Consider the following 26,558-nt stretch of genomic DNA (forward strand, 5'->3'; position numbering starts at 1 on the left):
TTGAAAATGTGTGGCGCATTGTGAAGCACAAAATACGCCAACGGAGACCCAGGACTGCTGAACAACTGGTCGTACATCAAGCAAGAATGGGAAAGAATTCCACCTACAAAGCTTCAACAATTAGTGTCCTCAGTTCCCAAACGCTTATTGAGTGTTGTTAGAAGCAAAGGTGATGTAACACAGTGGTAAACATACCACTGTTTCAGCTTTTTTGAAATGTGTTGCAGGCATCCATTTCAAAATGAGCAAATATTTGCACAAAAGCAATAATTTTTTTCAGTTTGAACATTAAATATCTTGTCTTTGTGGTGTATTCAATTGAATACAGGTTGAAGAGGATTTGCAAATCGTATTCTGATTTTATTTACATTTTTCACCATGTCCCAACTTCATTGGACTTGAGGTTGTAAAAGCCAAGATGATGGGTTGCATAAATAATGGACCCTTTGGTATAATACCTATAAATAATCACTTTTATTGCCAGTTTTCTTCAGACAATTCAGGGGATTGATACATGAACATTTCCAAGTCACTGAATATGTCTTGGACTTTATTTACATCAAATATGAAGAAATACAAACAGTATGGCACTCTATGGCAAATCTGTGTGGAGTAGAGAGTTCTCAAAAACTAAGTGTGCAAGAAGGAGAAGAGTGAGGAAAGCCAACAAGATACCCAGACAACTCAGAAGAATGTATAGGCTTCTGTGACCTATAACTGGAGAAATTGTGCACAGTGCATGTTTTGTATTTTGTATCCCCAGTTATACAACCTATTGATGAATTGGAATAGAGGAGGATTTTCTTAAGAAGACGACCTGAAATTTCAGCTACAGTATGCCAGAAGGTACATCTGAGATGCAAGCCTAGATTTGTTTTTTGTTTTTTTTTTGTTTTTGGTGAAAGAAAACCCTCCTCTGTACCACTTCATCATTTTATATAGGCCTGGTTAACTTTTTGTATTTGAAATAGCATAAGCAAATTAAAATTATGAAATACCAAGAGGCTAAATACTTTTGCAAGGTACTGTATGCTCATACAGCTGAGGGTATTGTAGCATCGGGTTATATTTTTTACATTTTTACAGTTGTATCAACGTAAAATAGACAACATAAATGGAAAATAAACAAGAGAAGGCCACAAGCTGTGAGTATTTATTTATTTATATAGTGCTCTAATTTATACTACAAAGTAATAGTAAGATCACACTCACAGAAATATTTAACCCTAACTTTTAATATTTATGTAATTTTATTACATGACAATTTCCCCATTTACTTTTTTTAGATAATTTTAATACAAACCTACCAAATAAACCTTACATGATGCATATTCATTACTGTAGTAAATCCTATTCATTTGAAATGCATAATCCTCAGCTTTGTGTATTTAGTATTAATGAAATATAATTGCTCTAAATCAATAATAATGACTATTTATTTAAAATACATAAAGTATATTGTTTGAATTGCATAATAATTATGTTAACTATGCCATTTATCATGTATAGGTAACATAATTATTATGCAATTCAAACAATATACTTTATGTATTTTAAATAAATACTGTCATTATTATTGATTTAGAGTAATTATATCATTAATACTAAATACATAAAGCTGAGGATTATGCATTTCAAATAAATAGGATTTATTACAGTAATGAATATGCATCATGTAAGGTTTATTTGGTAGGTTTGTATTAAAATTATCTTTAAAAAAGTCAATGGGAATTTGTCATGTAATAAAATTACATAAATCTTATAAGTTAGGGTTAAATATTTCTGTGAGTGCATACTAATTGCTTTTAATGTAGTTTGCTTATTTTAAATTGTAGTTTCTTTATTTTGGAATGTATTTGACAGAATTCAACAACTTGGAATTGCTGCATATACATTCAATGCCAAATCACAAAGATTCTAAAACACACAAATCATACACTTGCTCAGTGAAAACAGAAGAGAGTACATTTGTGAAGTGTTACCTCCCTTCTGAATAAAAGATGGCTCACTGGAGTGTCTTTACATTTGGCTTCTTTCATGATTCATTGCTTCAGCAAACAGAATGAGTGGGCGCCGGGTTGGACTGGCATAGATAGACTGTAGGAAAACTTGCTTGAATTATTGATCATCTGTGGAATTGTGATGATGAGATCCTCCCGCCCACTGTTCCGCTCACCTGGCAACATAAAGCTGCTGTCTCAAAGCACCTGTAGTGGAGAAATCCCGTTGGGACAAAGTGAAGCATGAAAAGCGGAGTTTACACTGTGTTGTGTATAACTGTGTTTGTTTAAGAGCAACGTTTAGTTATGTAACCATATGGATAAATTTTATATTAACTAAAGGTTTTACTTGTATGACTAAAGAATAGGGTTTATTGCCCACAGCCAGTTTCTGAGTTAATAATGAGAAGGCCGTGCACGGCCCACAGTGAGCGTTTGTCATCAGGAACCATCCATAAGAAAACTACAGGAAAGCTCTAACAGGCTGTTTGTTTAAATTCAGGCTGTCACACTGATGTTTTTAAAGAAAATGACAATCTGACGCTGGAACATACAGTTAAGGTTATAAGATTAAATACACCTTGACTAAAAATGTTTTAACTAAATTTTCCCTGCTGCACTTTATTTTATTTTATCAAACAATTTGTGTCTAAAAAATCAGTTTACCTTTAGGTAAAAAAATTTACACTGGATCACCAAGAGAAGAATGAACCATTTTGAAAGTCAGTTTTGGGTTAATGGCTTCCTCCGTGATGGACCAATCAATCAATCAATTTTTTTATATAGCGCCAAATCACAACAAACAGTTGCCCCAAGGCGCTTTATATTGTAAGGCAAGGCCATACAATAATTATGTAAAACCCCAACGGTCAAAACGACCCCCTGTGAGCAAGCACTTGGCTACAGTGGGAAGGAAAAACTCCCTTTTAACAGGAAGAAACCTCCAGCAGAACCAGGCTCAGGGAGGGGCAGTCTTCTGCTGGGACTGGTTGGGGCTGAGGGAGAGAACCAGGAAAAAGACATGCTGTGGAGGGGAGCAGAGATCGATCACTAATGATTAAATGCAGAGTGGTGCATACAGAGCAAAAAGAGAAAGAAACAGTGCATCATGGGAACCCCCCAGCAGTCTAAGTCTATAGCAGCATAACTAAGGGATGGTTCAGGGTCACCTGATCCAGCCCTAACTATAAGCTTTAGCAAAAAGGAAAGTTTTAAGCCTAATCTTAAAAGTAGAGAGGGTGTCTGTCTCCCTGATCTGAATTGGGAGCTGGTTCCACAGGAGAGGAGCCTGAAAGCTGAAGGCTCTGCCTCCCATTCTACTCTTACAAACCCTAGGAACTACAAGTAAGCCTGCAGTCTGAGAGCGAAGTGCTCTATTGGGGTGATATGGTACTACAAGGTCCCTAAGATAAGATGGGACCTGATTATTCAAAACCTTATAAGTAAGAAGAAGAATTTTAAATTCTATTCTAGAATTAACAGGAAGCCAATGAAGAGAGGCCAATATGGGTGAGATATGCTCTCTCCTTCTAGTCCCCGTCAGTACTCTAGCTGCAGCATTTTGAATTAACTGAAGGCTTTTTAGGGAACTTTTAGGACAACCTGATAATAATGAATTACAATAGTCCAGCCTAGAGGAAATAAATGCATGAATTAGTTTTTCAGCATCACTCTGAGACAAGACCTTTCTGATTTTAGAGATATTGCGTAAATGCAAAAAAGCAGTCCTACATATTTGTTTAATATGCGCTTTGAATGACATATCCTGATCAAAAATGACTCCAAGATTTCTCACAGTATTACTAGAGGTCAGGGTAATGCCATCCAGAGTAAGGATCTGGCTAGACACCATGTTTCTAAGATTTGTGGGGCCAAGTACAATAACTTCAGTTTTATCTGAGTTTAAAAGCAGGAAATTAGAGGTCATCCATGTCTTTATGTCTGTAAGACAATCCTGCAGTTTAGCTAATTGGTGTGTGTCCTCTGGCTTCATGGATAGATAAAGCTGGGTATCATCTGCGTAACAATGAAAATTTAAGCAATACCGTCTAATAATACTGCCTAAGGGAAGCATGTATAAAGTGAATAAAATTGGTCCTAGCACAGAACCTTGTGGAACTCCATAATTAACTTTAGTCTGTGAAGAAGATTCCCCATTTACATGAACAAATTGTAATCTATTAGACAAATATGATTCAAACCACCGCAGCGCAGTGCCTTTAATACCTATGGCATGCTCTAATCTCTGTAATAAAATTTTATGGTCAACAGTATCAAAAGCAGCACTGAGGTCTAACAGAACAAGCACAGAGATGAGTCCACTGTCCGAGGCCATAAGAAGATCATTTGTAACCTTCACTAATGCTGTTTCTGTACTATGATGAATTCTAAAACCTGACTGAAACTCTTCAAATAGACCATTCCTCTGCAGATGATCAGTTAGCTGTTTTACAACTACCCTTTCAAGAATTTTTGAGAGAAAAGGAAGGTTGGAGATTGGCCTATAATTAGCTAAGATAGCTGGGTCAAGTGATGGCTTTTTAAGTAATGGTTTAATTACTGCCACCTTAAAAGCCTGTGGTACATAGCCAACTAACAAAGATAGATTGATCATATTTAAGATCGAAGCATTAAATAATGGTAGGGCTTCCTTGAGCAGCCTGGTAGGAATGGGGTCTAATAAACATGTTGATGGTTTGGATGAAGTAACTAATGAAAATAACTCAGACAGAACAATCGGAGAGAAAGAGTCCAACCAAATACCGGCATCACTGAAAGCAGCCAAAGATAACGATACGTCTTTGGGATGGTTATGAGTAATTTTTTCTCTAATAGTTAAAATTTTGTTAGCAAAGAAAGTCATGAAGTCATTACTAGTTAAGGTTAATGGAATACTCAGCTCAATAGAGCTCTGACTCTTTGTCAGCCTGGCTACAGTGCTGAAAAGAAACCTGGGGTTGTTCTTATTTTCTTCAATTAGTGATGAGTAGTAAGATGTCCTAGCTTTACGGAGGGCTTTTTTATAGAGCAACAGACTCTTTTTCCAGGCTAAGTGAAGATCTTCTAAATTAGTGAGACGCCATTTCCTCTCCAACTTACGGGTTATCTGCTTTAAGCTACGAGTTTGTGAGTTATACCACGGAGTCAGGCACTTCTGATTTAAAGCTCTCTTTTTTAGAGGAGCTACAGCATCCAAAGTTGTCTTCAATGAGGATGTAAAACTATTGACGAGATACTCTATCTCACTTACAGAGTTTAGGTAGCTACTCTGCACTGTGTTGGTATATGGCATTAGAGAACATAAAGAAGGCATCATATCCTTAAACCTAGTTACAGCGCTTTCTGAAAGACTTCTAGTGTAATGAAACTTATTCCCCACTGCTGGGTAGTCCATCAGAGTAAATGTAAATGTTATTAAGAAATGATCAGACAGAAGGGAGTTTTCAGGGAATACTGTTAAGTCTTCTATTTCCATACCATAAATCAGAACAAGATCTAAGATATGATTAAAGTGGTGGGTGGACTCATTTACTTTTTGAGCAAAGCCAATAGAGTCTAATAATAGATTAAATGCAGTGTTGAGGCTGTCATTCTCAGCATCTGTGTGGATGTTAAAATCGCCCACTATAATTATCTTATCTGAGCTAAGCACTAAGTCAGACAAAAGGTCTGAAAATTCACAGAGAAACTCACAGTAACGACCAGGTGGACGATAGATAATAACAAATAAAACTGGTTTTTGGGACTTCCAATTTGGATGGACAAGACTAAGAGTCAAGCTTTCAAATGAATTAAAGCTCTGTCTGGGTTTTTGATTAATTAATAAGCTGGAATGGAAGATTGCTGCTAATCCTCCGCCCCGGCCCGTGCTACGAGCATTCTGACAGTTAGTGTGACTCGGGGGTGTTGACTCATTTAAACTAACATATTCATCCTGCTGTAACCAGGTTTCTGTAAGGCAGAATAAATCAATATGTTGATCAATTATTATATAATTTACCAACAGGTACTTAGAAGAGAGAGACCTAATGTTTAATAGACCACATTTAACTGTTTTAGTCTGTGGTGCAGTTGAAGGTGCTATATTATTTTTTCTTTTTGAATTTTTATGCTTAAATAGATTTTTGCTGGTTATTGGTAGTCTGGGAGCAGGCACCGTCTCTACGGGGATGGGGTAATGAGGGGATGGCAGGGGGAGAGAAGCTGCAGAGAGGTGTGTAAGACTACAACTCTGCTTCCTGGTCCCAACCCTGGATAGTCACGGTTTGGAGGATTTAAGAAAATTGGCCAGATTTCTAGAAATGAGAGCTGCTCCATCCAAAGTGGGATGGATGCCGTCTCTCCTAACAAGACCAGGTTTTCCCCAGAAGCTTTGCCAATTATCTATGAAGCCCACCTCATTTTTTGGACACCACTCAGACAGCCAGCAATTCAAGGAGAACATGCGGCTAAACATGTCACTCCCGGTCTGATTGGGGAGGGGCCCAGAGAAAACTACAGAGTCCGACATTGTTTTTGCAAAGTTACACACCGATTTAATGTTAATTTTAGTGACCTCCGATTGGCGTAACCGGGTGTCATTACTGCCGACGTGAATTACAGTCTTACCAAATTTACGCTTAGCCTTAGCCAGCAGTTTCAAATTTCCTTCAATGTCGCCTGCTCTGGCCCCCGGAAGACAATTGACTATGATTGCTGGTGTCGCTAACTTCACATTTCGCAAAACAGAGTCGCCAATAACCAGAGTTTGATCCTCGGCGGGTGTGTTGTCGAGTGGGGAAAAACGGTTAGAGATGTGAACGGGTTGGCGGTGTACACGGGGCTTCTGTTTAGGGCTACGCTTCCTCCTCACAGTCACCCAGTCATCCTGCTTTCCCGGCTGCTTGGGATCTGCCAGGGGGTAACTAACGGCGGCTAAGCTACCTTGGTCCGCACCGACTACAGGGGCCTGGCTAGCTGTAGAATTTTCCACGGTGCGGAGCCGAGTCTCCAATTCGCCCAGCCTGGCCTCCAAAGCTACGAATAAGCTACACTTATTACAAGTACCGTTACTGCTAAAGGAGGCCGAGGAATAACTAAACATGTCACACCCAGAGCAGAAAAGTGCGGGAGAGACAGGAGAAGCCGCCATGCTAAATCGGCTAAGAGCTAGTAGCTACGCTAAGCTAGCGGATTCCTAAAAACACGCAAAGTGAATAATGTGTAAATAATTTAGAGGTGATTCAGCAGAAGGAGTGCTTTAGTTAAGGCACGTAAAGATTACACTGGGAAACAAATCGTAATCTAGATAACTAGATCAATCTAACTGCGCAGATTAAACAGCTAACAGATACAGAAAAACACCGCTGTGCTCCGGAACAGGAAGTGATACAATACCGCAGTGAGAGCCAACCACCAGTAGAGGCAAGCCTCTACTGCTGGACCACCTGTCAGGTCTGTTGTGAAAGTGTAGTGACACGGACCCACAACAGGGGGCGCAAATGAATGGTCAATAGATGAGCCAAAAAGTAACAATTTAATGTTGTGAAGGTGCACAACGAATACACAGACAATCTCAGAATATGATAACAGTCAATCCACAAAGGTGATGTGTGGGCAGGCTCGAGGATAGAAGACGTCTGTCCTGAGAAGAGCCGGAACCACACGATTTCCGCCGCCACCGAACCTGGTGAATACTGGAGCCGCCAAGTCCCGAATTCCCAGGTGATCACTGTCCCCGACTGTCGGATCTGGTACTGCTGGCAAAGAACAAAGACAGTCAAGTGTGGGTGTGTGTACACCCCATAACAACAACGGTGGGAATGTCACCTCCACCTCTAACACACACTCGTGCAGCGTCTGTTTAACCACTTATCTGACGGACGTAGGACGAAACAGTCGCGACCCACGCCGGTCCTCTGGTTGACAGCTGCAAAACAATAGCTCTTAGGATCAATTACTACAGGCAGAGAAAGTTACCTCCATTGAAGTACGATATCTCGGCAACGAGGTGGAGATGACGTCTGGTCTTTATGGAGTGAGATGATGTAGAGTAGATGGGTGACAGCTGTCAAGAGATAATGAGTGACAGCTGTCACCCCCGGCTGTGTCCGTGGCGGCAGCGCCCTCTCGTGCCTGAAGCCCGCACTTCAGGCAGGGCGCCCACTGGTGGTGGGCCAGCAGTACCTCCTCTTCTGGCGGCCCACACAACAAGGTCATGGTGATGGAGCGCTCTCTTAAAGCTGCATGATGTCACATTTCTATCTGATGCCTCCAACCCCTTCTCCAGTTCCTCAGTTGCTGTGATACTGAGGTTCTGTTGGATCTTTGGAGCTCATGTTCATTAATTCTTCTGAGTTAATTTGTGCATCATTCCTAAACGTATGTATGATCGAGAGCTTTTGTTCTATTCTTTTCTTTTTATACATATATTTATATAAAAGATGGTCCAGTTGTTGTTGGTGGTACCTTGAATTTTTTAGGGCCCCTTCACACATAACACGAAAGAAGCAGAAACTGGAAGAAAATCCACGAGCCAAAGATGAAATGGGGAACCACGAGCCATTGTGCATGTGCATGAACACAGTGTGAGCAGCTGGGATGTGTTGCACCACATGGCACTGCTGATGTGGAGAAAATTAAAATAAAAAACAGCTGTATAATTAGTGAATATCACTGGGTTGATATAAATAATAAATAAAAGGGGACGCAATACAGAACCCCACGGTTAAATAACCCTGGTTAAATAATAATTAATGCCACTCACGAGACTCAAACCTGCAATTTACAAAAGCTCTGATTACCAGACGGAAACTTTACCACAATTATGTTAGATTTAACATAATTTATATGTGTTTTCCAACTTGGATTATCGTCAATAAAGACCCCAAGAAATTTAGTTTTGTTTATGAGTTCAATTTCGTGTACTAGTAAATTTCTACATAAATTCCTGTGTTTATTGCCAAATATGATACACTTTGTTTTACCAAAGTGAAGCGACAATTTGTTTGAATCAGACCATTCCTTAAACTTCTGTAGTTCCGTCTCCATCATGTCCAGAACCTGTCCCAAATGATCCCTGCTGCAAAACACAGTCGTGTCATCAGCAAATAAAATACAACAACTCACAAACTTAGAAACTAAAAATGTCATTAATATATAAAAGAAACAACAAAGGCCCAAGGTGTACAAGTGCACCTCAAAAATTCAGAATTTATCCCACCAATGTGAACACATTGATACCTGTTGTACAAATAACATGCTATCCAATCATGAGCTAATTCTCTGATGCCATACTTCCATAATTTATTCAATAATAAGGTATGATCTATAGTATAAAATGGTTTTTGTAAGTAAAAAAAACCCTAGGGTATATTGTGATATGTTGAGGCTATGGTCTAGTGGTTAAGGCATTGGGCTTGAGACGAAGATCCTCAGTTCAAATCCCAGCCTGACTAGAAAATCACTAAATCACTTGTGCAAGGTCTTTAATCCCCTATTGCCCCCAGTGTGTAGCGAGCGCCTTGTATGGCAGCACCATCACATCGGGGTGAATGTGAGGCATTATTTGTAAAGCGCTTTGAGCGTCTGATGCAGATGGAAAAGTGCTATATAAATGCAGTCCATTTATTTACCATTTCCCCAAAATCAATTAACGCCATTGAAGAAGCATGATTTTTTTTTCCTAAATCCATATTGCTGCTCATTTAGTATGTGATGTTTAGATATAAAATCATTTAACCTCTCAATGAATACTTTTTCCAGAATTTTTGAAAATTGAGGTATCAGTGAGATTGGCCTGTAGATTGAAAAAATGTGTTTATCACCAGATTTGAACAGTGGTATCACTTTAGCTATGAGGTCTGTCCATAAAGTATCGTACCTTTTTATTTTTTATTTTTTAAACTATATGGATGTGATTCATATGTTTTCACGTCAGACAAGCTTGAACCCTTGTGCGCATGCGTGAGTTTTTCCACGCCTGTCGGTGACGTCATTCGCCTGTGAGCACGCCTTGTGGAAGGAGTGGTCCCGCCCCGTCGTCGGATTTTTATTGTCTGGAAATGGCGGAGGTACAGTTGAATTTGCAAAATTTTTCCCCACACTGGAAAAATAATCATTAAAATGACCTACTATAGCTTTCTTTTCCTTAACAATTGTATCAGTATTTGAATAAAATTTTGTTGGCTAATCTTTGACAACTTTTTTTTTTTTTTTTGATGATGATGATGATGATGATTTCATAAATCCAACATCTGTAAAAAACATTTTGTCCCTATGGGCTTGTGTTTTTGTTGTTTTATTTTGTAAAGTCAGAATGTGTGTGTGTGTGTGTGTGTGTGTGTGTGTGTGTGTGTGTGTGTGTGTGTGTGTGTGTGTGTGTGTGTGTGTGTGTGTGTGTGTGTGTGTGTGTGTGTTTCAGAATTTTGCTTTTTTACCTCAAAGAAGAAAAAAAGATAATATATGGAGTTAATACATATAGATGTAAATTTAGAACTGTGTAACACAAAATAATAGTTTGCATGAGTTGCATGGTTTGGATGAGCGGTGAAATGTCTCAAGGACTGAAGAAGTCCCGTTGCTTTGGAGAAACTTCTAGACAGCTGCGACCTGGATGCCTGAGAACCTTCGCTGACAGGCCGGAGTGTTTGTGTCCATGGTAACAGCACACACCTTGCGTAACATTTCCAGTGAATTGGACCCTCTTTCCACTCTCAGGCGGGATAAGGCTTCTGACTTGTTAACACTAAGTAATAAGTTAACGAGCCTTTAGAAGTCATGTCTGCCTCTTTGGGGACTTGTGCTGAAGATTTATTCTCTGCCTCCTGAATTGAACTTTGTGTTCCTGTGGTTCAATATTATCTTTGGAATTCAATGAATATGCAGTTTTTTTCAGTCACGTTAACGTCTCATCCAGTGTCCTTTGAGGTGACTTTGAAAAGATCTGCCTGGACAACGCTCAAAAAACAGAGAAACTCGCTTTCAGTGGACTGTGAATAGAGTGATTAATAGTTGCAGAGTAAATAAAAGGCCTGTGTATCAGCGGTTTGGGTGAAGATGCCGGCTGCATGCTCCAGTCTTACAGTAGCGGTGCTGCATGCAGAGGAAGTCCACACCGAGCCGCTTTGACTCGAATTCCGCCTGACTTGTGGAAGTGTCTCCGGCAAAACTGTGGGCACAGTGTAGACACAGTCAGCACCTGTGAGCTGGACACCGTCTCCTTGTCTGTGCATGTTGACTGAATTTTGCTAACAAAAAAAAATCAGCATATTACACTGTGTGTCTGTGTACCCGTGCACATCCTGTGTTATTATACTGAAATCAGGGAGCTGTTTGTAACACTGCTGAAGCAGAACATGTTTCTCCTCGAAAAATGGAAACATCTTCAGCAGTGACCTAATACTTGTTGTTATTGTTGTGCATTCAGCTGCTCCCTTTTTGTTTGGGGTCACCACAGCAGATAGAGCCAGATCCGCACTGGTATTTGGCACAAGTTTTACGCCGGATGCCCTTCCTGACGCAACTCCAGTTTTACCTGGAGAAACACACAGCCGCTGGTGTTCCAAAGTGGTCTCCCATCCAAGTACTAACCAGATGCCGCACTGCTTAGCTTCTGAGATCTGACGGGTTCAGGCTGACACAGAGCAGACCGGCTGCTCAGTGACCTCATAGTTATGATATGAAATCTGATTTCAAACATATTTTAGATTGTTTTATGAGACAGTATTAACTCCATACCACTTCTTTATATATATATATATATATATATATATATATATATATATATATATATATATATATATATATATATATATATAACGTATAGGTCAAACAAAGGTTGAAAGCAGAAACAAGAAAAACACGATTTCAGAACTTTGACAAATGACTCATATTTTCTCTACGCTGTGCCAAAAAAAAAATCTTAATTTATTCTTCACCTTATGCTGCATGTTTGTGTTTATGTTCATGTCATACAGATGTTTCTTCTGGCACACCTGACCAGTTGTGGAACAGCCCGAGCAGCACTGCTGCAGTGACAGAACATAACCATGTCAAACACATGATCTTAATTCTCATTCTGTCACTGTGTCTGCAGGCGAGCGATGTGAGCTTTCGGCGCGCTCAGGCCGCTGTGTCCCAGGAATCTGCAAGAACGGCGGCTCGTGTGTGAACCTGCTAGTCGGCGGCTTTAAGTGCGAGTGTCCGTCGGGTGGCTATGAGAAGCCCTACTGTGAGATGACCACACGCAACTTCCCTCCGGACTCCTTCCTTACCTTTAAGGGCCTCCGGCAGCGTTTCCACTTCACCCTGTTGCTCACGTAAGCACTGTCGCCTTCCTGCAGCAGCACTCACCTGGTCACCCACCGCGGTGTGTGATTCACTCTTCATCCACCTCCACAGTCTATTTCTGAGTGCACATGCTGCTCAAGTGTGACGCCCCCACCGCACATTTATGTAACCGTAATGGTGTTTAATGGAAATAATGGGATCGCTGAACGACAGCAGCACTCTGGTGTTAAATTATCACATCTCTGTCCATTGCTAAGAGATATTATACAGTTTGGTTCATATATATTTTTGGACACTGACAGGGTTATATGTTGGCTTTAATTTGAAAGCAGGTACTGAGTGGATTAGGAGCTGGCCTGCCAATATGTAGACTTGGGTTTGAATCCCGTTTATGCTGCTTGTGTGTGTCCTTGGATAAGACACCTCATCTACATTGTCTCAGTCCACCCAGCTGTAAATGGGTACATTCCTTTTGTGGGGAAGTAACCTGTGGTGGACTGGTGTCCTATCCAGGGGGAATTGTTGACTCTAATGCACTTGATGCTATGGAATCTGGCGATAACAGCCTCTGGGCCTGTACAGGACTTACTTCTTCTTCTTTAATTTGAGGGTAATTGCATATTTTATGTCTGTTCCTCCATTTTAAAGAGACTAAAAGCAACTGTGGAGTTGTAAGCCTTGACATGAGAGCAGGAGACGTTTGACTGCAACAGATGAAAATGTGATGGAGGAAAGAAGTCCATTTACTGGAGAACTGGCACTTTTGCTGTTTATTTTACCACATTGTCCCATCTTATCAGATATAGATTCCAAATACAAGTACCCAAATATTGTCCGTCACCAAGTATGAATAGATGCTGTGCATGTCTCCTCCCACTGAGACGGGGATGCTCTATGGTGTTGCCATGGCTTCTGGCCTCCTACGTGTATGTGCAGCCATGCCTGCAGTTTTGGGGCTATGTGGCACTGATGCAACTTCTAACCATCATTCACAACTCACAATATCACACAAATCATAGCACACTCTAGGTTCATGGGTTCCTGCACACATACATTCATGTAACTCGCATTCACTCAGTATATATATATTAAAAGCCAAGTGGCCTCTGTGTACGTGCGTGTGTGCGTGCACGTACCTTCGAACACGGGCAAACAGAGGAGAGCTTGGTATGCTTATGTACTTTCAGCCCAGTCTCACGTTTTTTTCATGCTTTCGTGTTTTTTAAAACTCACTGTTACTAACCCTACTCCTATCCCCAACCCTTACAATAACCACCTGACCCACTTTTAAATTTGTGCAGCCATCACGGATTGAATTAGGATGAATTTGTGCTGCCGTGACGAAATTGAAGCACTTTTCGTCACAATATCACAAACCATTAGATTAATGCATAGAGTATTTCGTGCTCCTGAATCACGACTTGCCGTGAGACTGGGTTGGTACCTTCGATCAAGGATGAACGCTGCCAAAACGGAACATTGATAGGACTAATATTTTTGGAGAAATTGCGGATATTATGTTACAGTGAATAATGGACGTTAATTACATTCTGGACTCACACGCCATTCCAACTCTTTATAGAAACTTTGCATAATTTATTACCACCCTTGAAAAATGTCAGTTACCTATTCTATAAATTCTACCCAATCTAGAGCCTGTGGATAACCACAGGTAATGCACTAGTCCACCTTAACTCTTGTAAAATTCTGCATTTTTTTTATGATTGCTGCTATCATCATAAACACCTCCCCAACTTTAAACTGGGTGGGCTATGTAAAATGCAGATTTCCCACCTCTCCCCTCTGCCTGTGAACACCACAACTGCTGCATCAACATTGCTACCTTCTGCCCTTCCTGCCATCCTCCTCACCCCCAATCCCAATCCCTGCATCCGTCTGTGGCCTCAGATGGGAGGAAAAGTTGTATATCTAAGCATCACTTCCCAAAACTACAAGTCATAATAATCTGCCGAGAATGAGGCGGTTGGAGTCAAGACACCAAAGTCAAAACTATGCGCTGCTGTTGCACTAATTATTCTCCATTATCTGACTGAACTTTTATTTTCCTGCCGACATGCACTTTGTATATGAACCATTATGATCCACGTACAGCAGGTTGTTGAAGTGACACTACAGCTCTGACAGTGTGAGTGTGCTGAAATGTAAGCATCTATAAAAGCAGTGCATTCTTCTTGATATCTGTCACAACAAAAACATTGCACCTCGGCGCTATCACAGAGATGGAGTCATGCCATTTTGCTTTGTTTATTGTCATACTTGTCACTTTAGACATGCTTGGCAGAAGTTGACACTTATAATGGCTGCCGGTGGAAACGATCCCCCTGTTGTGAACTTTGTGGACTCTGCCTTTGTTTTGGGAGGCTCAGGTGACAGTCTTTTTGATGGAGAACTGCTCAAACCAGTTTGGCCGGCAGGTCAGAGGTGGCGGCTGTGTGGAGGCACCGCTACTGAGCGCTCGAGGCAGGTGAGCTCAGCAGCGAACTCTGTTACCTGAGCTGACACCGATCAGGTTTCTCACACTAACAGCTTCTCATAGGAACAACTGCTTAAGATGCTTGTTTACCAGGAGTGACTAAATTTATGTCTGTCACAGATATAAATTCTGAACCAAAAACAAGTGTTCTGCAATAAACTCGGACCACTTTGCATCTTGTGGTGCTGATAATTTCTGATTGTTATGTCAAATGGTTTCAGTGGTGCAAAATCTTTGACATAAAGGGCCTGATTTAGTCAAGGTTTGCATACGTAAAAACGTGGGCACATGCCATTGCACTCCAAAATACACCTGCATACTGATTTAATAACAGTGCACACTGAGAATCTGCCACATAGAGAGTATTGTTCATTTAGTCTGTTTGTTTTCATTAATGTGCAATTGGGAGTTTATTCACATGAGTGTGCAAAATTCTGGGAAGGAACATGCAAATAGGTGAGGTTTGTACGTGCACCATGATTTAAAAGGACAAAAGAAAATTTAGCTGGTACTGACCACATCTGTATTTTGTGAGTTTGAACCCTTGGCATTAATATGACTCCTCGTATACAGAAGAAAAAATAATTAACTGTAAACGTTGGGCATATTTAAAGACTTTGTGTTTACTTACGGTTGGTAAAGGTTAAGACGTTGGTAAGGTTAGACTTTACTCTGTTTGTGGTGTGCTGTGTGCATCACTGTGCGCACAGACCGCAAACAGACAGCTGTGTGTTATGCTGGCAAAATGTAGCATAGTTATTCACCAGTTTGTTTGAACCTTGCAAATAGAAGATTTTTTATTTTTATTTTCGTTGTTAAGATAAGACTTTATTGATCTCACAGTGGAGAAATTCACATGTTACATCAGCTCTTAAAAAACACACAACATGAGTGCGAGTTAGTGCGTGAACACGCAGTTATGCAGCAGAGTTTGTGCGCAACAAAGCGCAAGCTGCCATTATGAGATCTCTCCTTATCAGAAGACAACAGAAGAGGTCACAGCAAGAAAGTATTTGAAAGAAGGTCACATCTGGGTTTGAGAGTGGTGGATACATGGAACAGCCTGCCAGAGGACCTATGACAGTATCAGTATTGTATCCACTTCATTTTCCTCTGTAGTCCCTTGACACATCAAAGGATTTGATGTAAATGACTGCGTTGCTCAGGTGGTGTCTATTTGATACTGTGTCAGCTATGACTACAGATATTACTTATTGACTGTTACATCAATCAATCAATCAATTTTTTTATATAGCGCCAAATCACAACAAACAGTTGCCCCAAGGCGCTTTTACATGTGATTGCTTTACACTGAAGAGGTGCATCAATGTTACTAGCCAATGACCATGCTGATATAACACTGAATTTATAATGTTCTGTCGAACAAATGTTCAAATTGTTTTCAAACTTCCTAAATCAGCATCAGGTAGCAGCACAGTTGCTAAGAGGTTGTTTAGAGGTCATTCTTGCTGTTTACTCGCAGCAAGAGCGTCCTGGGTTCGCTTCCCACTTGCTAATTTCTCTGTGGTTTTTGTGTTGTTCTTTGCATTTATATGGGGTCCCTCTGCGTGCTATGGATTCCTCCCACTTCCAAAGGTGAATTTACTGACTCTGAGTAGACTGTAGGTCCAAATGTGTTTGTTTGTCTTTGTGATGGACTGGTGGTCTGTCCAGGGTGTACCTAGATGCTCCCCCAGTGACTGCTGGGGATAGACTCCAGCTAGCCTCTGACCCTTAGCTGAAATAAGGGAGTACAGAAAAAAATGAATCAGTGTCATCTTAATGATGTTTGTATAGCTGCATGTTTCCAAATTTATTAGAACCTGTACAGTTCACATCCAAAAATTCAGTAACATTGCATATATTAGGATTATGTGTTTGATCAAACTTGGATCTCTGTATTTGTTTGAACATTAAAATGTAATACACATATCTTCTATGTTTGAGTAAATATAAGCTTAGAGATACTGGCAAATACATAAACTAATGTACTAATAATGTACATTACTAATGTAATTAGAATAAGCTCCTGGATTTATGGTCAAATCACAAAATGTATTAATTTTCTTTTCTTATGATACATTATTACCCATCATAATTTGTTTTCTAATAAAACTTTAACCCCTTTCTATTTCTGAAGGTGCAGGTAAACAAAATGCTTTTTTTTTTTTTTTGGTCCCCAGCAAACCAGTTAAAGTATTTCTTTAGTACTATAAGAAAATGCCAAGAAATTATTTCCTGAGACAGATTTAGGGCATAAAATCAATAAGGGGCTGAATTTTCTGGTTGCTGCACACATTTGGTGTGTTTCAGCATGGCGCGACAGTGCTCCATAAGCGCAGACTGGTTGTTAGTTTTACTGATGGCTGGCCAGTGTGACGTGCAGTGATGCCACTTCACTTAGTGTTTAGTTCCGGCTGATGGTTTAGATGGCTCAGGGGGCTGAAAGCGGACATGACTTTTACACAATGGTACATTGAAGACATGAGGACTATTGAAGAGCCATGGATACTAGATGTTAAGTCTAGATTTTTAGTTGCATATTTTTACTGGATGTACTGCAGGTATCAGGCAATTCTGTTGTCACTCACAGCAGCAATGTTTCTTTTTGTCCTTTGCTCCCCTCAGACTTTAAGATTCCCATTTTTTTTTTTTTCTCAGTAAGCAGGTCAGTGCTGCCGTGCCCTGTGGCTCCTCTTCGTCTTGACAATGCTGCACACACTGCATCACGTCCACTGTCCTCGGACCATTGATGGAAGGGGAGCACTGCTTATGCTGCTTGAAAGCATCCATAGATATTTGGATTTGTGAACAGAATTCTTCCTCTAAAAGCACTTTGCTCAGATGGAGGTCATATTGTGTGAAATCAGGTTGTTTATTTCCTTGCATTCTACAGTTAAATACAGGGTTTTCTTGCTCCTGTGCTATACTTTGTACAAAGACTGTACACTCTGCAAATTGCAAAATGGAGCTGGACACCCTTGAATGCACTTTATGTGTATAAATCATTGAGATATAGCCGCGTGACTTTCACAATTAAACTCTTTGCTCTGCAGCTACAGGTGCTTTTACTTTAAGATGCTTTTATTATGAAGCACATTCAGCAAAATTTGTTATAAGCAATAGCTTTACACATTTAGTTTTACTACCTGCAACAGCATACAAAAGCACATCTGTTTACATGAGTTCTCACTAGTGGCCCAGGATTTGGATCAGCAGCCACCAAACCAGCATAATGGTTACCACAAAAAAAAAACTTCACTTGTATGCACAAAACTGAGGTCTGAAATAGCTCGTTGATACATATCTCTGAAAGGTCCATGCTCAGTCCAAGAGACATGCTGCTCAGGGATCTCATTTCTACTCCATACCACAAGTCCACATGTGGAGGTGGACTTGGGGACAGATGGACAGATATCCAATCTCCAAAGGGAAAGGGGATGTTGTCATTATTGTTGTGTGTTGGGGGGTTTGGCTGGATGTTTTTGTGTTGTTTTCTTTTCTTTGCTCTCCAGGTGGTATGCAAACTGGTTTTTGTCTGTGGAGAAGGTGCTGGCAGAAGAGTCCTTCACCCTCATCAGTATGATTTGCAGCACCTGTGGATGATGCTCACGTGCAAACTTAAAGACTTTCAGCTGAAGCAGATAATGCATTTAAGCCATGAGTGATTCAAGCAGAATTGCCGGGAACTCGACCTTGTGACGTTCGTTTGTGAGACGCTGAGGACCGCGCCTGGGTTTGACACATCATGCCTGTGAAGGAGGACGGGTGAGAGACACATGCTGTCAGCACACATCAGAGGTGATTGATTGTCTGAATAAGTGTTAACAGTAATTTGGTATTTTGTTACGCAGTATATGTGAATATTGATGAGAGTTGTGCAGCTCGCTTCTCACGGCTGTGGCGTGCGGACAGATGATCCTCCACCTGTTGTGAGAAGCTGCTCATTTACATAAAGCTTAAATTCAGACCTGAATGTGTTGCTGATAGTGTGTGCCTTTGAAGGATATTAGTTGTAGCTGTTGACTTACCTCACCTCTTCTATCCTTCACAGAGTCAGTTTGTCGTGTCCACCTGGGGGGTGTTTGGCGGTGTATGTGAGTCCAGAAGCGCCAGGCTTCGATCCCTTTGGGCGCTGGAGAGCGCGCCGTCCTTCACTCCGCCAGACAAACGCACTTTATGTTGTACACCGAGTTTGCACAAGAGGGGGATAATAAAATTTTGTTTTTTGGAACCGCTTTATGGTTATTTAGCGCTGGGTTCAGTCAGACGCAGGTCCGCTCCTCAACCCGCGTCGGCACAGAACAATTATGGCCTATTTTGTGTAAAATTTAGATGAGGAAAAATGAATTTCATCCACTTTGGAATAAAGCTGTAACATTAAAAAAAATGTGGAAAAAGTGAAGTGCTGTGTGTGAATACTTTCTAAAGGAGGGTCTAGATGACATATTTTTCCTTGTTGAAAAGGTGTACAACATAAACCCCTCATGGTAGGGTTAATTCATCTTTTTGACGCATGCTAATGTGGTAAACCACTGATCCCATGTGACTCAGATGTGTTCAAGGAGCTCGTTTGTTCTCCATTGGAACCACTAATTTTTCATTATTATTTATTTTTTTCGTAATGCCATACTTCCACACATCCCAGTGACCTATTTTCACAGGATCAGATTTATGACCACAGACCATGACTAACAGATGACGTGTGATATTTTTAAACCACGTGCTCCACCACATGCTTTGATCCTCGTGATGGAGCATGTGGCTTGAGAAGCTCAATCATCAGCATGGTCCCAAAGTGGCAATGAAATGAAAATGAGGCTGTTTGCTCCTTAACTGTATTCTGCTGTGTGTAGGATTCAGAGCTGTAGTCGTCATCACGGCGGCGTCTTCTCATGTCTGCCTTCTTACATGCAGTAATGCATGTAAACATGGCTTTCCCCCACCCTGCTGCTTCCACCTCGCCCTAGTTTTGTGTTTTTGTCATGCAGATGAATGTCATTCATGTTGGCTCTGCAAGATGCGTTTACGGCACGCCATGTTCTGTCGAGCTGATCTCCCCGTAGCGCAAATCAAAAGTTATGTGTGCCGAGTTGAGCTCCCCAGTCGAGCTGAGCTCCCTGTCATCTAACAACAACATTCTGCTTTAAAGACAGCATACATGCAAGTCTTTACTTTTTTAAGTCAAAAAGACACTTATTACTTTTCAATTTTAAAAAAGTAAAGACTTGCATGAACACACACTGTCTTTAAATCCAAATGTTGTTACATGACGGAGCTCATCGCAACAGGGAAATGCACACGTGCAGTTGCGCATTTCTGATTAACTGATTCCATGTGCTCTAAATGATGTTAATCTGTGAAATCACCTGGTAGAGTGGGTGGTTACAAAGAAAACCTGCACCCTCTCAGCCCTTTCTGGAACGAGTTGAAGAGCTCTGTTCTAGTAGTTTCATCTGGTCTACTGTATATATAGTTTTTCTTCTCCTCGTCATCAGCCTCATTATTTGTTCAGTGATTTAAAATATATATTCCCATCTTCATGCTCTTGAAGACAGGAGCCACTTGTGCAGTTTTTATTTATTTATTTATTTATTTTACTTGCTTTCTTGATGTGGATAACACATCATACATACTAGACAATACATATTGGGTGAATCCACATTAGTTAAGTCATACAATTGTGTTTTTCCTCCCCAGATTTGCCACTAAAGAGTCCAGCGGTTTGTTATTCTACAATGGGCGTTTCAATGAGAAACACGACTTCATTGCCATGGAGATCGTCAATGAGCAGATACAGCTCACCTTCTCTGCAGGTAGACCACTCATTGTTTTATTCATCACCTCCACTAAATAATGTTATGTTTTCACATGTTTCTGATCTCACAGTACCTACAGCACTTTATCCTGTTGAAGGTCGAGATAGGCTAAAGATTATCCCAGTAGGCACTGGGAGAGAGGCAGAGTTCACCCAGCCTAGAACTACAAGCAATTCAAAGTTACTGAATATCATAACCTGCATTTTATTTTATTTATTTCATTTTTGACTGTGGTGGGAAGCACCTGTGGAGAAGTACCATGACACACACCACTGAAACATCACTGAGTCTGTTGAGTCGTGTCTGCATGTAAATGAGAATGACAACAAATGCTAGAGACATGATGCTTCAACCTCTGATACCCATCAGGGAGTAGATGCACTCTAAAAAAAGGAACTGCTGTCTCAACAAGAAAAACTGATGTAACAATTTGCGTAGATTTTTTTAAAAGTTATTTTATCTTAGTTATTTCAACTTTCAACTGGCTTAATGCCACAAGACTTCTCTAGTTACGTTGAAGTAACTTTAAAAAAATCTATCCAAATTGTTACATCACTTTTTCTTGGTGAGACAGCAGTTCATTTTTTAGAGTGTAGGGTGCTTACTTTTTATGGTTGTTGGGTTAATATATATGTATATACAGTGGTGGGCACAGTTCCGCTAATCCGCTAACTGCTAATTATTGAAGCTAACTTTTCATTAGCAGATTAGCTTTTCAGATAACTTTGAAAACCATTAGTGGACCAATTAACATCCGATAAATTTAGGCCTGATAACTTTCAGTCCGCTCACGTGTTTTTGGTGGTGCAGTGAGTAAAGCTTAACAGTTAAAAACATTTATAAAGTCTGAAATCATAGATTTTAGCACCTGCCTGATACATGTTTTGTAGCAGGCAGACTGCTATAAGTAGCAACACTCAATCCTCTGCAGGCAAAGGAGAGCTACTGACTGACTGACTGACTGACTGACTGACTGACTGACTGACAGGAAGATCATTTATTTTCACACCATAGAGACTTGGAGGGTATCACTGGAGTCATGCACAGGCAGATAGTTTTGACTTATGGTTAAAACTTTAAACTAATTCAGGACAAGTTATTGAAATAACATCACCTCTGTTGTTTTACAAAGTGAAAATATCAGCTATATGTTTTAGTTTCAAAGTAATGCACTAATTTTGAAGCTTTCAGCATTTACAGACACACATGCCACAATGCATTATGGGAAAATTAGTTTCCTGTCATTGGTGGTTGGACTCGGTATAACACACATTACTGAAATGATCGAAAGCGATATTGTGAGAAATTGGAGATGATGACCATGACTGTGTGTGTGTGTGTGTGTGTGTGTGTGTGTGTGTGTGTGTGTGTGTGTGTGTGTGTGTGTGTGTGTGTGTGTGTGTGTGTGTGTGTGTGTGTGTGTGTGTGTGTTGGTTACAAATAAATCTATTTGTAAATATGTAATTTTTTTTCATTTGTTAAAAAAAGGCCATTTGAAAACTGAAAATTAAATGATTCAGCACTTTTAGCGAATGTGTGGCAATACTGTAAGGAATTGCAATGATGTCACGCGCTGGGCGGGGCCACACTGGTAGGAAGACAACTTTTCTGCTGCCAGACTGTGCACACTCCACTGACAGATCAGCGCCGTGCATATAAAACACATCACATCCAGATGGATGGCAATCTGTTTTAAATATTTTCACTTTGCAAGCATTTAGTCTCAAGGATCGGATGTGGTTTGGCTCATAATTGTGTCCAGGACAGGTGGGAGATGGGATTACATGAGCTCACCCTGTGTTCAAACTCATCACATTAAAAACAAACCTCCCCTTCTGTGTTTTTTTCTTTTGGTTTTCTCTGTGCAGCTCCACAATTAGGGGATAAGCTGTGACTGAAGTTATTATGAGGGCAGCAAACTAACAATGATCTGATTTTCAAACACAGTTTAACAGGCACAAAAGAGCGATTTTGCAGACAAACGGATGATGATGATGATGATGATAATGACTCTGTAAACATAGGTGACCTTCAGCCTGACGCACGATGCACACACTGGCCAGACGAGACCAGGCAGCAGAAATAACTCAGGCAGACATCAGCGTCTGCAGCAGCAGGCTGATAACAGCATTCCCCCACGTGACCACTGATAAAAAAAAATTGTACGCCTCCAAAAACTTTGAAATCCTTCATGGTCGTCGTCTCCAAGATTTAATTTCTCACAGAATCGCTTTAGATCATTTCAGTAACGTGTGTTATACAGACCAACCACCGCTGATGATAGGAAACTAATTTCCCATAATGCACTGTGGCATGTGTGTCTGTAAATGTTAAAACCTTCAAAATTAGTGATTTACTTTAATACTGAAACATATAGCTGATATTTTTACTTTGTAAAATGACAGAGATGACATTATTTCAATAACTTATCCGGAATTAGTTTGTTTAAAATCTTAACCATAAGTCAAAACTGTCTGCTTGTGCATGACTCCAGTGATATACCGGCAGATAGAAGTGTTGACTGGTTGTTGTGTTAGTAGCTGCTAGTGTACTGAAGTCAATACTGAAAGTTATCAGTTTAGCTTTTATCTGTAACTTCTGCTAATTTTTTTAGGGATTTATCAGTTTAGCTTTATAAAAGTTAACTTTTCAGTTAGTGGATTAACTGTTATCAAAGCTAACTTTTTGGTTAGCTGTGCCCACCACCATGTATATATAGATATATATTTACATTTTTTTTCCTATTAGTGTAGTAACTCATTAGGAACATATGGAAGCCAATTGATTTTTACACTTTTGGTACCCCATGGAAAATAGGTTATTAAAATATATTTTAAAGTAGTTTGGTGCATTTATTTACATTTTAATGAAGACAAATTTTTAGCACAATAACCTGTCAACAAAAAAGGGCAGACACTTCATACTTCAAACTATAGCTTGCCTTGAGGAGCAAAAGAGCTGATTATATTTTACAATGGTTTATATATGTACATAATAATTGGGTTGAAGTAACTTTTGTCTTTGTGAATATAATAACTCAATAACAGTACATGTCAGACACTTGATAAGTATGCTCCTGGGGAGTAGATAAGCCATTTATATTTTAGGTTTGTGCAGTGCTTACATTTGCATTTTAATGAGGGTGAAGCTATTATATTCTTGTAAATGCAGTAAGTTATTAACAATAACAGCAGACACTTCATACTTGTAGTCCACATTTCCCCTGGAGTGTTGTTGATCTGATTTCATTTTATGGCTGTTGACCCCAAGTGGAAAAGGGAGAAGCCACAAGAACTTAATTTTAGTGCATAGATTAATGGGAATGAAATGATAATGATGAATATTAGTCAGAAATGGTTTATCATATGCTGGATTAAGAATTATGCTTACACAGATAGGATTTCACAAACAGTTAAGCTCACTGTGGTGCTAAATTGCATAAATTGTTCAAAGTGTCAACCTTAGAAATCTTTTCAAAATGTGTGTATATATATATATATATATATATATATATATATACGAGGGCTGTCAATAAAGTAACGGTCCTTTTTATTTTTTTCAAAAACTATATGGATTTCATTCATATGTTTTTACGTCAGACATGCTTGAACCCTCGTGCGCATGCGTGAGTTTTTCCACGCCTGTCGGTGACGTCATTCGCCTGTGAGCACTCCTTGTGGGAGGAGTTGTCCAGCCCCTCGTCGGAATTCCTTTGTCTGAGAAGTTGCTGAGAGACTGGCGCGTTGTTTGATCAAAATTTTTTCTAAACCTGTGAGACACATCGAAGTGGACACGGTTCGAAAAATTAAGCTGGTTTTCAGTGAAAATTTTAACGGCTGATGAGAGATTTTGAGGTGAGACTGTCGCTTTAAGGACTTTTCACGGTGCGAGACGTCACGCAGCGCTCTCAGGCGGCGTTATCAGCCTGTTCAAGCTGAAAACCTCCACATTTCAGGCTCTATTGATCAATCAATCAATCAACTTTTTTCTTATATAGCGCCAAATCACAACAAACAGTTGCCCCAAGGCGCTCAGGATCCAGGACGTCGTGAGAGAACAGAGAAGTTTCAGAAGAAGTCAGTTTCAGCATTTTATCTGGATATTCCACTGTTAAAGGAGATTTTTTTAATGAAAGACGTGCGGACGGGTCCGCGCGTCGGGACGCAGCCGCCGCGACGCTCCGCCACAGGAAAAACAGCTCTGTTGAAAGCCTTAAGGACAAGTTGGAACATGTCCTGCCTGTTAAACAATTTCTCATATACTCACTCCACTGAAAGCCATCAAAAGCCGCCTGGATTTTACAAATGGTTATCAACACGGAGGTGTTTTTCCTGTGCCGCCGCACCGCGTCGGCTGCGTCCCGACGCGCGGATCCGTCCGCACGTCTTTCATTAAAAAAATCTCCGTTAACAGTGGAATATCCAGATAAAATGCTGAAACCGACTTCTTCTGAAACTTCTCTGTTCTCTCACGACGTCCTGCATCAATAGAGGTTTTCAGCTTGAACAGGCTGATGACGCCGCCTGAGAGCGCTGCGCGACGTCTCGCACCATGAAAAGTCCTTAAAGCGACAGAATCACCTCAAAATCTCTCATCAGCCGTTAAAATTTTCACTGAAAACCAGCTTAATTTTTCGAACCGTGTCCACTTCGATGTGTCTCACAGGTTTAGAAAAAATTTTGATCAAACAACGCGCCAGTCTCTCAGCAACTTCTCAGACAAAGGAATTCCGACGAGGGGCTGGATGACTCCTCCCACAAGGAGTGCTCACAGGCGAATGACGTCACCGACAGGCGTGGAAAAACTCACGCATGCGCACGAGGTTTCAAGCATGTCTGACGTAAAAACATATGAATGAAATCCATATAGTTTTTGAAAAAAATAAAAAGGACTGTTACTTTATTGACAGCCCTTGTATATATATATATATATATATATATATATATATATATATATATATATATATATGTGGACACACACATAAGGACATGCTGATTATAGAGTTTATTGATTTTCATCAAAATACTAGGGTGCCTAAAATGTTCCAGAACATTATGCAGTTCAAGTGCCTCTTAAGTTTTATTACCATACTTATTCTGTTGTTTATTTATTTGTTGTTATTATGCCATTCTGAGCAGTGCAGTTCACCGTCTCTTTGACTTGTGTCCCAGGTGAAACAAAAACGACAGTCTCTCCGTACATTCTCGGCGGTGTGAGTGATGGCCAGTGGCACACGGTGGAAGTCCACTATTACAACAAGGTACGACAGATCCGAAGAGCCACTTGTTCAACATTCTGAAGACAAAGTTGCTGCCGGAAAGAATGTGGTGCCAGATTTTACCTGCAGAGGGCTTTATTTAATAATTACACAGCTGTAGTTAAATCTGTCTTCATTTACTCTTGCCGTCGGGTGTGGCAGCAGAGTACCAGACAGACGGCGCAAAATCAGGTCAAAGATGTGATCCGCCGCAGACAGAGCGCCGAGGGCTGCAGCTCGAGCTGGCGGCAATGTTTCATAAAGCACATTTCTGACAGAAAGTCCAAGCTGTGGCACATTGTTGTGTTACTGCTGACAGGCTGATGATCTGGAAGTCAGCCAAGGTAGCAGCTAGACACTGACGGAGAGAAAAACAGAAAAGAGGACGGTGACGGAAAGCCAGGGAACCTTGTTACAGACAGACCAAATATGTTTTGGCTCAAACTTTTCTGTAAGGGTGCTGCAACAACTCTATCCGTGAGGGATGTTTGCTTTCTGGGTTCTGTCAGCACTTTTCCCACTCAGGACTCACAGGCAGAACGTCACATTGTCTTTTGGAGGAAGTCACTTTGCATTATAAAGATGTTGCCAGGCAACACCCCTGCTGTGGATATTCTATTCAATGCCCATGATAATGCCATCGTGTCAGATTTTAGCCATCAGAAAGTAATGAAAGGGGAGAATACTGCAACTAGTTTGTTCCTCACCAAGAAGACATT

General features: G+C 40.4%; 1 protein-coding gene across 3 annotated transcripts in view; it reads left to right on the plus strand.

Moving 5' to 3' along the window:
* The window catches only part of celsr2 (cadherin, EGF LAG seven-pass G-type receptor 2), a 189,985-nt gene that overhangs the window by 93,183 nt on the left and 70,244 nt on the right, over positions 1-26,558 (plus strand). For all 3 annotated transcript variants that reach the window (XM_034166559.1, XM_034166561.1, XM_034166560.1), the window contains exons 3-5: positions 12,076-12,298; positions 20,464-20,579; positions 25,754-25,842. In XM_034166559.1, coding sequence (XP_034022450.1) covers positions 12,076-12,298; positions 20,464-20,579; positions 25,754-25,842 — 428 coding nt within the window. The remainder of the gene's footprint in view (positions 1-12,075; positions 12,299-20,463; positions 20,580-25,753; positions 25,843-26,558) is intronic.

The sequence above is a fragment of the Thalassophryne amazonica genome, chromosome 3 (genome assembly GCF_902500255.1).
Source record: "Thalassophryne amazonica chromosome 3, fThaAma1.1, whole genome shotgun sequence".
Classification (NCBI taxonomy): Eukaryota; Metazoa; Chordata; class Actinopteri; order Batrachoidiformes; family Batrachoididae; genus Thalassophryne; species Thalassophryne amazonica.